Source organism: Mustela lutreola, chromosome 4 (assembly GCF_030435805.1).
Source record: "Mustela lutreola isolate mMusLut2 chromosome 4, mMusLut2.pri, whole genome shotgun sequence".
Taxonomy (NCBI): domain Eukaryota; kingdom Metazoa; phylum Chordata; class Mammalia; order Carnivora; family Mustelidae; genus Mustela; species Mustela lutreola.
Window position 1 is genome coordinate 121,021,825 of NC_081293.1, and position 13,421 is coordinate 121,035,245.

The 13,421-nt window shown below is 35.2% G+C and overlaps 1 protein-coding gene across 8 annotated transcripts in view; it reads right to left on the reverse strand.

Annotated features, from left to right (window-relative positions):
* The window catches only part of HGF (hepatocyte growth factor), a 101,173-nt gene that overhangs the window by 61,474 nt on the left and 26,278 nt on the right, over nucleotides 1-13,421 (reverse strand). For 6 of the 8 annotated variants that reach the window (XR_009352817.1, XM_059170965.1, XM_059170963.1 and 3 more), the window contains one exon: nucleotides 13,258-13,376. Coding sequence is in view for 7 of the 8 variants with exons in the window: in XM_059170965.1 (XP_059026948.1) it covers nucleotides 13,258-13,376 (119 nt within the window). In the remaining variant the exon portion in view is untranslated. Of the gene's footprint in view, nucleotides 1-7,633; nucleotides 8,388-12,565; nucleotides 12,854-13,257; nucleotides 13,377-13,421 lie in introns of those variants that run through there. The other 2 variants (XM_059170967.1, XM_059170968.1) reach the window with 2 other exon arrangements.

The window sequence follows — 13,421 nt, forward strand, 5'->3', positions numbered from 1 at the left end:
TCAGAGGCTAGGGATGTCTATAAAAGTGTTCCATATTTAATAGTGTAAGTTCATTTTTTTTTTAAAGATTTATTTATTTATTTGACAGAGAGAGATCACAAGTAGGCAGAGAGGCAGGCAGAGAGAGAGAGAGGAGAAAGCAGGCTCCCTGCTGAGCAGAGAGCCCGATGCGGGACTCGATCCCAGGACCCTGAGATCATGACCTGAGCCAAAGGCAGCGGCTCCACCCACCGAGCCACCCAGGCGCCCCAGTGTAAGTTCATTTTAAATGGATCCTCAATTTCATTTAAATGTATTTCTTTCTGGAATGTGTGGCTGGCTCAGTTGGTTAAGTATCAAACTTTAATTTTCATTCAGGTCGTGATCTTATGGTCATGGAATTGAGCCCCACGTGGGACTCCCTGTGCAGTGGGGAGTCTGCTTGAGATTCTCTCTCCCTCTCCCTTTGCCCCTCCCTCTGCTCACATGTGTTCTCTTTCTAAAATAGATAGATAAATCTTTAAAACTAATGGATGAATGATTAATAAATTAATTAATTAATACATAAATACATACATACATAAATTTCTTACAAATAACTACTCTTTATGGGGCTTAATGTTTTCTTTCATTCAATTCCATGCAAACTAAGTGGAACCTAAGTTTGGAGTTATTCTATGAAACAGTGGAAAAGAAGGAAGATTAATTAATGACCATGTCAACCACTGGAATATGTTGTATAAACGGACTTCCATATGTTGCCCTTAAAATAACTTTTCTTCAGTTCCATTTAAAATATATTTTTATCTTATATATCTACTGCAGGCAATGAAAATTTGGCCCAGAAATACCCTAAATTAAAAGGAACTTCAAGTGGAGATAAGCAAAATATCCAGAGAGTGATCCCAAAGTGGTCATTGACAGTTGATTTCTGAGAGTTAATATATGCTGATATTGGTAACATATCAATTCAGGAAGAACAAAATTTATTGGCCTGAAGAAATGGCTTGTATGAAAAACTTAGTGCTAGTTAATCAAGTCCTTTATTATTTTAATATTTAAGTTCTTAGATGAGGGGCTTCTGAGTGGCCCAATTCCTTAAACATCTGCCTTTGGCTTAGGTCATGATCCCAGAGTACTGGGATCAAGTCCCACAGCTTCTCCCTCTCCCTTTGCCCCTCCCCCTGCTCATGCGCTCTCTCTCTCTCTCTCTCTCTCTCTCAAATAAATACATAAAATCTGTAGAAAAATAAAATAAAGTTCTTAAATGAAATAGAAAGTAAGATAGATTATACGGGTCCTCAGGAACTATATTTTATCAAAAAAATGCCACCAAGCTACTATATTTCTGATGGTTTAAGTTAACTGTAAAATGATGTGAAGATACTGGGTGTATGTGGAGGGGAGCATCTTTAAAGGGTGATAACTTTAAAACAGTTAAGAGATCAAACTTGTACTGACCTATTTCATATCTAGTTACATAACTATGATGTAAAAAAGACAAAAACAAATGTCTTCAGCAACATATCAATTAACATTTTAAGAAGTAAAATTTTTATTCCCCCACTTCTTGGGCACAAGTTCCTTGGAAGCAAACTGAGTTAGGATTTAGAACCCAGACAAAGGGAGGAAGGTCAGAGTTATGGCAGCCAGAACAAAAGTACTTTAGTTAATCTTCTTAGGGACTACTTTTCTGTCTTGGGTAATTCTACTGTCTCACTTTCTTGTGTATTTGTGTGCATTTGGTTTTATATGTTTATTATTGACATATTTTTCTCAACTATTACTGTGACATTGTGAACATATAATCTAAAAACCCAGTCTTGGTGAGTTTCAGGGTCAATCAGGGCAGCCTTTGGTTAGATGTGGATCCATCACATCTCACTGAGAACATAGCTAGAGGCTGAGCCCATGAAAGATTAACATGTTCTGCTCCTTGGATACCACAATGTCAATTTAAGATTAAAAATCAGATATGGTTTCTAGAATTGTTTTTATATAAGATTAATTGGATTTACAAAGTATTTTTCCATAAATATTTTTATTAAAGCAACATTTTATAGAAATAACCCGTGATAATTAAAATTTGAAACACAAAGCTCTAAACTCAAAACAATTTAATTGCATTTTTAAAAATAAAAGGACAGATAATAAACAAATATTATCATAATTCATTAAGAAATCAATACCTAGGAAATTCGGTGAGTAATCACATGTTCATCAGAAAATTTGAAGAGGAATCCTAAAATTTTAAGGCTAATAAGAAGTGAACATTTTCCTAATTTGAGGTAGAAGTTTTCAAAGTTTAGAAGTATCTGTGAAAAGTAATATCTGTATCACTAAGTAATATCTATATTATAAAACCCTATGTAAAAAAAACGAATAAAAATATTGAGGAAAATATTTCACTATTGATTCATCCACTGTGAAACTCCAGTGTGAAATTCAGAGACCTACCTGTTGATACTAACTTTGCACCTCAACTGCAGAGGTGCAGTTGAGTTTTAATTAAAGATTTTTTTTTTTAATTAAAGATTTTTTTTCACTACAATCATAAAATCATCATTTGGACAATTTTGTTGAAAAATTTTTCTTGAATTTCATTAATATAATTTAAAATCTTTGATATAAATTTAGGAATCACTAAATATTCACTTAAAGACAGTGTAAGTTAAAAGTTTGGATTTGTTTTAAATAATTGGATTATTTAACAGATTCTAATCTTTTGGTGGAAACTTGAACCTTTTGAAATTATAGAAATTATACAATAGAAAGAATTACTGCACATTAATAAAAATAGAGCATAGTAAAGAATAAATAGAACTTTTTATTAGACCTTGCTATAGACTGAATGCTTGTGTCTCCCCCAAATTCATACTTTGAAATCCTGTTACTGGACAAGAGTAATTGAATTAATGTGATGGTATTAGGATGTAGGGCTTTTGATGGGTGATTAGATTATGAAGGCAGATTGTTCATGAATGGGATCAGTGCATGTATAAAAAAGATACCACAGAACTCCCTTACTCTTCTACCATATGAGGAATCTCCTGGAACCTTGGTCTTTGATTTCAGCTCTCAGAAATAAGTACCTGTTGTTTAGAAGCCACCTGGTCCTTGATGTTCTGTTACGCAGCCCAAGACAGGCCTCAACAAAATATTTAAAAAATCTAATTAGTTAAAAATATATATTTATAAAAAATAAAAAATTTTAAAAATCTAATTAATAATATTCTTTTTAAACTTTTGTTTTAATAAGCATCCATAACTTTGAAATATACAACCTCAAACCGCTTGATGTTTTAATTCATTGGAAATATTCCTTATGATTTTAACTATGAACTAGCAGTACTGAGATAATATTTTTCATTAACTAAAAAGTGCCTTCTGACGTTAGCATGTCTATATTTATCCCATTTGACACTCAGCTCCTAGAAGTGACCTCATAAACAAAAACTACATGATTTCTGGTGGCAATTATAGAATAAAATGAAAAACTTCATTATATTATTTGAATATATTATCTGATGAGGACCATGTGAATGATTTTTCATATACCATTTACCTGTGATGCAAATGTTTCAACTCTGTTCCCTACATAGGTAGTTCATACTCAAACAAGATGAATTATTCTTGAATTGCCATAAAATAGACTCCTTTATCTGTCCTACTATATAAATAACAAAACTTGGTGCAAAAACAAAACAAATGTTTCATACCAATCGATTTGGGAAAAACTATTAAATATGGGGGAAAGCTATCCCTTTGGATTTAAAACTTTAACATGGGACCTAAATAAGAGAAGATTTTGAAGTGTGTAGTGCCAAGCAAAGTGTTAAAGAAGCACAGGAACATCCCTAAATATCAGCGGACATTGATCAAGTTTAGCCAAAGCAACATGTGTATCTTGTGTATCTTCATATCATGTGTATCTTCATATACACAAACATTTTTGCAAGTATGTCTACCAGGCACACCAAAAATACTAGAAACACAAATATGAGAGTTCCTCACAAATAAAACATTTGTTCAAGGTTGTCAGTAGTGGCTACCCTTTAGAGCAAGTACAAAAATAGTTATATGATCTTTAGTGGCCTATGAATGAAGAAATGTTTTTCTTTGATGATTGACACAAAATGTTCTATTTGAAAATGCTTTACAAAGAACATGTGCTACTGAGAGTTTTCACTGTCCTTTCACAACATAATCAAATACCATGGGTGCCTCTTGGAATATTCATTTCACTTCATTGGTATGGATGTGTAATGATGATTGCTATAATATCTGGTCAGGAATTTCAAAGTTTGAATAGATTTTTTGAAAGAATAAAGATAAACTGTTATGTAATCCTTTAGATGAACATCTTGCCACTCAACCAAAAAACCACTAGAACAAGATGACTAAAAATAAATATGATCCATTTTCTCAGTGAAAGTCTAGCCAAATTTTTGCTGAGATACCACACAGCTCTGATGGAGGTCTGAGAAAGGCAACTGGAGAATATGAGTGCACGTGTATGTTACAGAGAGCCATGCCCAAAGCTCATAACCTCTACATGAATGATTAGTAAATCCTTGCAGTTACAGTCCCTTTTCCCCCCCAAATTCTAAATTTCCCCGTGGTGGTATGCTATTGCTGTTCTTTTGCCTATAGCTAACAGCAAGTTGTTCCATAGGCCATTGGACAAATACCTGATTATTCCTTGGAACACTTCAGCCCAACCTAATCTATTCCCACTTCAGCTGCTGAAGAGCAACTGAAACATAAGGTTTACTTTAGGATGATCCCTGGAGACTGATTACAGTGTGTAAAGCTATTCTCCCGTCAACGGACTTGTGCTTTTTGTTCCACAAATGGCAAGATCAGGTTCAATGAAAATTTAAAGAGCTTCTTGTTTTAAAATTGACATGGGAAAGTAGTATAAAGACCTCCAAAGTACAAACCTCAAATTGGTTGTACATTTGCTTTCCATGTGAACCTAGAATTCCTATCTGAAACTTTTCCCTGGAAGCCTTTTCTGGTAGAAAATGCTCAAGGGACAAGACTTTCATGAAAGGTCTTCATTCTATACTCTTATTCCTTAGATGACTTGAAAAAGACCTCGAAGTATAAGATCTGTCCCTTAGAAAGGGTATTGATGTTTTTTCCTGACTCAGAATCAATGAGATTTTATGTCTATGCATCTCTTCTAGCCTTGGATGAAATAATAAAATACAGAGAAATATAGGCTTTCTTTAAGAAAGAAAATAATTAGCTAAAATTATTTTCCCAACATGTAAACACACAAGGGTACATATTCTCTTAAAATGACACCAATGTACATTGGTTACTGGAAAGAAGGATTCTTTTATTTATTACCAGTGGCAACATGCCTAATTTAGTCTGCTTGGACCACCATAACAAAATACTATAGATGAAATGAAATGTACTTCTCACAATTCTGGAGGCTGGGAAGACCAAAATCAAGGTACCAGCCAATTTGGTTTCTAGTGAGAGCTGTCTTCCTGGCTAGCAGATGGTCACCTTCTTGCCATGTCCTCATATAGAAAAAAGAGAGAGAGAGATCTCTCTTACTCTAAGGCTACTCATCCAGCAAATTAGCATCCCACATTTATGACCTCATTTAACCTTAATTACCTCCTAAAAACCCTATCTCCAAATATAGTCACATTGGGGATTTAAGGCTTAAATTACGAATTTGTGGTGGAGGGGTGTTGCATGGTTCAGTCTATAACAATAGTTTGAATAGAAAGATATAAAAAATCTGCCTTGGTCACATTTCTGAAATGAAGAGTTGTCTTATGGGTATAAAGTTTCAGTTGTTCAAGATGAATAAATTCTAGAGAACTAGTCATTTCTACAACATAGTACCTATAGTTAACAATACTATATCATATACTAAAAAGATATCAAGAGTAGATCTCAGGTTAAGTGTTCTTACACATACTTAAAAAGTGGGATCCAGGCAGGAGGAAACTTTTGAAAGTGACTATTATGTTTATTACCTTGATTTTGGAGATGGTTTCATGGATATACAGCCATGTTCAAACCCATCAAATTGTATACAATAAATATGTTGAGGTTATATCAACTACACCACAGTAAGTTGTTAAAAAAATTAACGAAATGATTTTGGGCACTTATCTATCTAGAACTTAAAAGGAAAAGAGAAGAAAGAGGAAGAGGAAAATAAGGTAAAACATGATGAAACTTGTCTATTTTTTTGGTAAAGAAAATGCCATTGAGACAACCAGCAACAAATGAACAAAAGTAGCTCAGGGAAGCATGAAACCTTAAGATGAGTTGAGGATATAGGAAGAAACCTTCCTGGGTAGTAATGTCTAAGAAAAGCTAAGTTGTTATATGAAAGAAAATCTAGAACCATAGAAAAAATTCCAGGAGATGCGCTCGTGCACACATGCATACACGCATGCACGCACGCACACACACACAGAGAGATGAAAAGCTATCACTGTGTAGAAATAACATTAATTCATTCAACAAATCCCTGTCATGTCCAAGGCAATGTGCTAACACAAAAAAGAGACATGATCTTTGCTCCGTTGGAACTTAGAAATTTTGATAGACCTATTAATCAAATAATTTCAAAATCAAAGGTAAGGACCAGACTCTGAAAAATACTTAGAAGGAGAGGTTTATGGTGGTATAAACATATAATAAGGAATTTGACAAGTCAGAGAAGTCAAATGAAGAAATGATAACTGAAGAGATCATAACTGAGTTGAAATTTGAACAATGAGTAGCTGTCAACTGGGTGGGGAAGGACGAAAAAAAATTTCAAGGCAGAGGAGATGACAGGGGTAAAGGAACTGCAAATGAGAATATGGAAAAAATGAAGCAGGAAGTAAGCTATTCTGGCTGGAATAGACAGGAATACTATACAATGGTAGTATAGAAGGTGGGAGATATGGGTAGGGAACTAAAAAATGGCTTTGTCTTTGTTCAAAGGGTTTTTTGTTTTTGTAAGGTTGAAGTAAATCATTGAAGCATTTTTACTTGGGTGTGTGTGTGTGTGGTGTGGTGTATTAAGGATACAAAATGATATACTCAGATTTTTATATCATTCTGTTTGTAGTGTGAAGAAGGGATTAAAGGGAAAAAAACAAGTAAATATGGATCCAGCTCCTTTCAGAAGGCCATTTAAATATTCAAGACAAAAATAACACTCTCTTAGATAAAGGAGACAGCATGGGAGTGATGGCCAGATTTGAGAGGTACATACAAGAGAAACTGACAAGTTTTAGTGATGGACCCAATGTGAAGAGTAAAGGAAAGAGCATGTCTAGGATTATTCTAGGTTTTTGGATTTTAAACGTAATGGTGGTACCAGTCATACAAATGAGGGTTGAAAAGCAGATTAGACCATCCTACAAGATAAAGGAAGAATATCAAGTACAGGTGATAGATGATGAAAATCTCCAACTGGGTGGTGAGAAATAGAAAACAATTGGAGCAGCCAACAGGTATATGAGAGTTAATGTATATTCTTTTTTTTGGTTGAGTTAATATATATTCTAATGGAACCACAGCCTGTTTTTCTGAAAAAAAAAAAAAAAACGTCAATAACAGAGTTATTTTTCATTTTAAATATGTTGTATTTATTAGCATCCAATTAGATTAGTATTTTAATGAATTAATATTTTAATTTCCAATATTATAAGTATTGATTCATATAGTTCAATACATGATTTAGGGTTCTCAATAATGGTAGAGTGTAAAAATATCTTCAGTCCAAGAAGTTTGGGAACAAATAATTTAAATAATCAATTAGATTTTCTATGTTGTATCAAACAAAAGGCAGATTTTCAATTTCCAGAGAACTATTTTCATTTCAGAAAAATATAGTTACTACCAACAAATATTATATCTCTTTGAAAGGTAGTGAACTAATCTATGGAACAAACTATTATTCAGAATACAAAGTGATTATAGAGGAAAATCATAAGAAAATCAGCACTTCTTTCAGGGACTATACAGGACTCCCAATCTTGTTATATATTTGTAATGTCTTAAAATTCAAAATACCTGGAAATCTATTAAAAATTATATAGCTAGGTAGACCAACATATGGATGGTGCAGAGCAAAGGTCATTCTGTGCAGCACATGTGAAACATGGTCGTGGAATTTTTAAGGAAGAAGATCCATAAAGACACCCCTGCCCATTAGCTCCTTCAGGCCAACATCTCAGAGTTCGGTTTCATCCAGTTCTGCTCACTCAACTGAGATGTTGTCGGGATAACTTGGTGAAACGACTCCCTCTATGAGACTCAGTGAGCCTACCTCAACATGGAGATGAGAGACTTGACCCAAAATTCTGAATCAGGTGACACTGACCCCTGAAACGATCAATTGCCTTCTACATGCTCCTGTTGCCTGAGGAAAAAGCCTGGTAGAGGAGGAAAAAGACAAATAGGAGCCAGAAATAGGATGACATTCAGGACTAGGGCACAAAATTCTCTCAGGAGCAATAGGAATGCCTGGACCCTGCTCAGAGGGCCTTGTACAGCGATGTGATGTTGCAGAACAAACAGTAGGAACCTGGTCTCTCTGGGTGAGGATAACTAGCTTACAGATGACAGGATCTACCCTTGGGTATCTACATTTTCCCTCTGTGCCTCTATGGAGCCCCTGCACTGATTGACTGAGATAGAAACCTTACTGACTCAGAAATAGAAAGCTGCTTAATGCAGCATCTGGACTTGAAACTTGCCCCTTCTTCAGATGACCAGCTTACTTCATTCCACATGAGGGGTGGCTCCAGAGCTTAAGCATGCTGAAACCTTATGGAAACTATAACATATCCAATTCCCTCTTTTCTACCCCTGTGCTTTTGATTGAGTAATTCTTAAAAGAGAACTGGGTATATGCATATTATACTATTCTGAATGCATTCAGAAGGAGGTAATCTGTTCATAAAATTTTGAAACCACTTTTCAGCTTTCTTGAGTATAACTATCAAATAAAATTGTAATATGTTTTTAAAAAGGTACACAGCCAGAATATTTGTGAGCAGTTGCCATTTGGGTAGAAATTGTCTACTGTATGGGGGGTAACTGAGAAGGCCAGTCCCAGAACACTGAGGCCCACATTCACTTTCAGGGATGTACTCACTAATTATAGGACTAAAAGGTTGGAAACAAAGTGACAGGAACAAATTTGTGGTTCATTCAGCTATTTAACAAATAAAAGGAACAGAACAAAGTATTCAAAACCTCTACTCTGAAAGGGTTCTGAATATGCCCATGTCAAGGCTATATCAGCTTTTATTTTACTAGTTAGAACCAATGCTCTGAAATTCAAATTTTATATAGAACTTGGAGTGTTTTGTTCACTTCTATATCCCCAGAATCTAGAAAAGGGTTTCAGGTATAAGAGCTAGACAGTAAATATGTATTGAATAAACCCTATGGAAAAGGGGTCACCGATCTTTTTTGTGTTTTCTGTGTGCTCCCTGGAGTTGCTGCTCTGCAAAGGTTTTGGCTGCCACTATGTACTTAGGATTTTGCATGAGCTTCAAAAGAGACTGAACTTACATGTGGTCTTAGCACAGACATCAAACACATACACTTCGACATAAGAAGGACTAAACTTTACCTTTCTCCTCAAAGTTACGTGTCTCTTAAATATGCATCATCTATCTAATAACTTAAAAAATATTTGACTTTCCTCTTTTCCTACCTTCACATTCAACTTGTCATCATATATTGGACACCCAAGTTCTTCAGTATTGTACACATCCTTCCTCACCATTATTCTCACTGCTTGTTGCATTAATTCACATGACTGAATTAATGCAGCCTTTTCAAATCAGCTCTTCTCAGACCCACCTGCCTCCTTTCTTAGCCTCTCCACACCAGTTACTGGAAATATATAGTAATTCTTCAGGTTCAGTGGTCTCTAGCTGGTGTTGGTATTTTTGGTTTTGCTCTTGTTTTTTTGTTCCTGCTACTAAAAGAATTTTTTTTAAGTATCTATGTTCTCTCATATGTTTTTAAGTTGACATCTACATTTTTATGGCTGCAAAAGATGTGATTTCTAGTATAGGTTAACTACTGACATGTTGAAACCAAAAATTTTATATCATACTTTTATATGTGTGAATGGACTCTAAATCCTGGAGACATTTGATACTTACCTATTCCTGGATAAGTGTACATTATCAAGCTCTTTTTCTCCTTGAATCATTTTTTTTTCCATTCTACTTTACTCATGGAATGTTATTTGAATTTAATATATTTTATGCTGGAGAGACTTATTCTTCACCCTATCATACTTTTCTGAAAGGCTTTTATATTTCAAAATTATTTATTTACATTTCTTGTGACCACAGAATTCCAAGAGGTAAATACAAATATACACCACACACGCATATACACACACAAACATATATTCTGGATAGAGTTATGTAACAATACTGCATAAATGATAAGCGGCATGAATATATAGTATTTTCAAAGGTCTCTTGGTTGAATGTCACCAAGGTTTTTAGGACAGTGCACCACAATAAAATTCAGGAAGGATGGGAAGTTTGCCTTTGTTCAGTAGGAAATAAAGGGAAATTGTGAATGGGAAGGAAGGATTTTGAACTTGACTAACTCCTTAATAACACATGCACTTCAAGCAGAAGGTTTGGGGCAAGAATTCATACGGAAGTAAAAGAGCTAAAATTTGAACCTCTAAGTTGTTCATGCCCACAGACCCTGAAGAGAGACTTTGTGTTCCCCTGACTACCTGGATACCAATTTGGAGACTTCTGTATTAGTTTATGCCATACATCGAAAGTGAAGAGATTTTGCAGATGTAAGTCCCTAATAAGCTGACTTTAACTTAATTAAAGGGAGTTTGCCATGGATGGTCCTGACCTAATCAGGCGAGCTCTTTAAAAAAGGATGTAGAAGTCAGAGGTTCAAACTAGCAGAAAACTATGCTGTTGGCCTTGAAGAAGTAAACTTCCCTATTGTGGAGAGAGTCATGTAGTAGGAAGTATCAGACAGTCTTTAGGAGCTGAGGACCTCAGCACTGCAACCCAAGAAACTGAATTCTGTCAACAACCAGTGAACTTGGAATGGGATGCTGAGTCTTAAATGATACAGTGTGGCAGGCACCTGGGTCATGGCCCTGTAAAGTCCTATGCAGAGAACCCACCTGAGTTATGCCTGGACTTTTGACCCCCAGATATTATGACATAATTAATAAGCATTGTTTTAAGCCACTAAGTTTTTGGTAATTTGTTATACAGTGATAGAAAACTGTTACACAGTTAAAACCATCACCAAATGTCTTGGTGTTGCCTCATAGGCTGTACTGTAAATGTAGACCAAAATATTTGGAAGCATATTCATAAAACATTATATCATAGGCTTTCCAGAATTGCAGAATGTCAACTTTAATTCATTTGAATAAAAATGTAGTCTCCATATATGATTTTACAAACTAAAAGCCTTGTCATAATGAAATATTTCTAAAATATTCCCAATGTTTAAAACATTATTTTGTTCTTAACCTTATAGGTTTGGCTTACAAGTTCTACCATCCTTTCCTTAGAATTAACATCCTATAAACATCATCCTCTGTTTAGCAAAGTCATCTGAATCACTGCATGTTAGTTGCATAATTAGCCAACTCTTCTTTGGACAAGAAAGAGAAAGAAATATATCTAGTAGTGAGGAAGTGTCATACTTATTTTATTTCTTTTCTCTCACAACATCTAAAATAACCAAACACTGATTGGTAAATGAATGGAAGGACAACAGTGAATGTGCAGGTGAGTATGCATGTGAACGTGTGTGTATCTGTGTGTGTATTTATACGGATCTTATTCCAGAGACAATTTATAAAAGTATAAGAGTACCTAAAACACACACACATATACACACCCAGAATGGAAGGGAAACATGGATTATAGTACCTAAGTAATCTATAACAATGGAAAGCTTAACAAGATTTTAAAAGTCAGCCAGTGGAACTAACCCGATCTATACGGAGAAACACTGTCACAGGAGTCCTCTTTTATTTTAAGGGACCAAACAGATGATTCAGTTTCCTTGGAACATTGTGTTCACATCCAGAGCCTACCAGATTCTGCAATTACTTCACAGATGCTAGACACATCCTCTTTTTATGGGCTTTATTTGAGTTGTCCAAAACATTTCCTTTTATTAGCAGGTCTAAGTGGGGAGAGATTTACTTTGGCACTATCACAGTGTGGATAATATTGAATTAAGTTTGTTCAAAGGAATATCTCCATCAGGCTGTACTAGGAAAATAGGCAAATGCCTATCCCTATCCTCAGAACTGTCCACTTATCATTTAGGCTGCTGGTACCTGATCTTATGTAGGTTATTTGTCTTTATATATCCATATATATGCATATCTTTATATTATCAAGCCAATTTATAATGTAATTATACCTTGCTAAACTCATGTGATTCTACTGGTCTTAAAGTATTTTAGGATCCAGCTGAAAAAATAAGACTTGTACTCATAGAAATAAAAGCATGGCCAAATCTAATTATCCAGAATTATTTCAAAGAGTAAAAATGTATATGTTAACCATGGAAGAGAGGACCAAGTATACAGATTTAAAAAGCTACCACAAAGCAAGTGACGACAGAAGGTTTTATCAAAAATTCAGGAGTATTGAGTAAAGGCCTGTACATAGAAAACAACCATAGCGCAGATAGAAGACAGGTTGGAACAACACAGGCTGTGGACAAGGCAGACAGAGAGGTGGGGTCAGCAACTAGAGATTAAGGATGTCTGTGAGAATCTTCCAGTAGACTTCTTAGTCTTCCTTGCAACTCTGCCATTCACCAAAAGAGGTTCACCGTCACTTGACAGCTCATGTTATGTCTGGGGAGGAACAGTATGGAAAGGACACCAGATTGGAAAGGAAAAATCTAAGGTCCTTGCTTTTATGGCCCTAATGACATTAGGATACTGCACATAATCCCTGATCTTTTTCTCCCTCAGTGGGTTGTTTTTCTTTTTTTAATAACATGAGAATGTTTAGGCCTTCACCGTAATTATAAATGTTTTCTGTATATATGTTCACTTGCATAGTTATCTCTTTCAAAACAATGACTCTGAAAATTCCAAAAATTTGGGTAGAGTTATGTAACACATTCTTAAAACAGTAAAACCTATACACACTAAAGCCTCAAGTAAAATAGCTGTTAACCTGTCTCACTAATAATCGCCTGCTTAGATCCAGTCTGTGAGAGGAAAAGGAAGCAATAAATTTGACCTTAACTTACCACACATTTTAATTGCACAGTACTCCCATGGGGTGTCAGGGTCAAGAGTATAGCACCATGGCCTCGGCTTGCCATCAGGATTGCGGCAATAATTATCATCAAAGCCTTTGTCGGGATATCTGCGAACCACACCAAGAAAAGTGTCATGTAAATCTGCCTGGAAA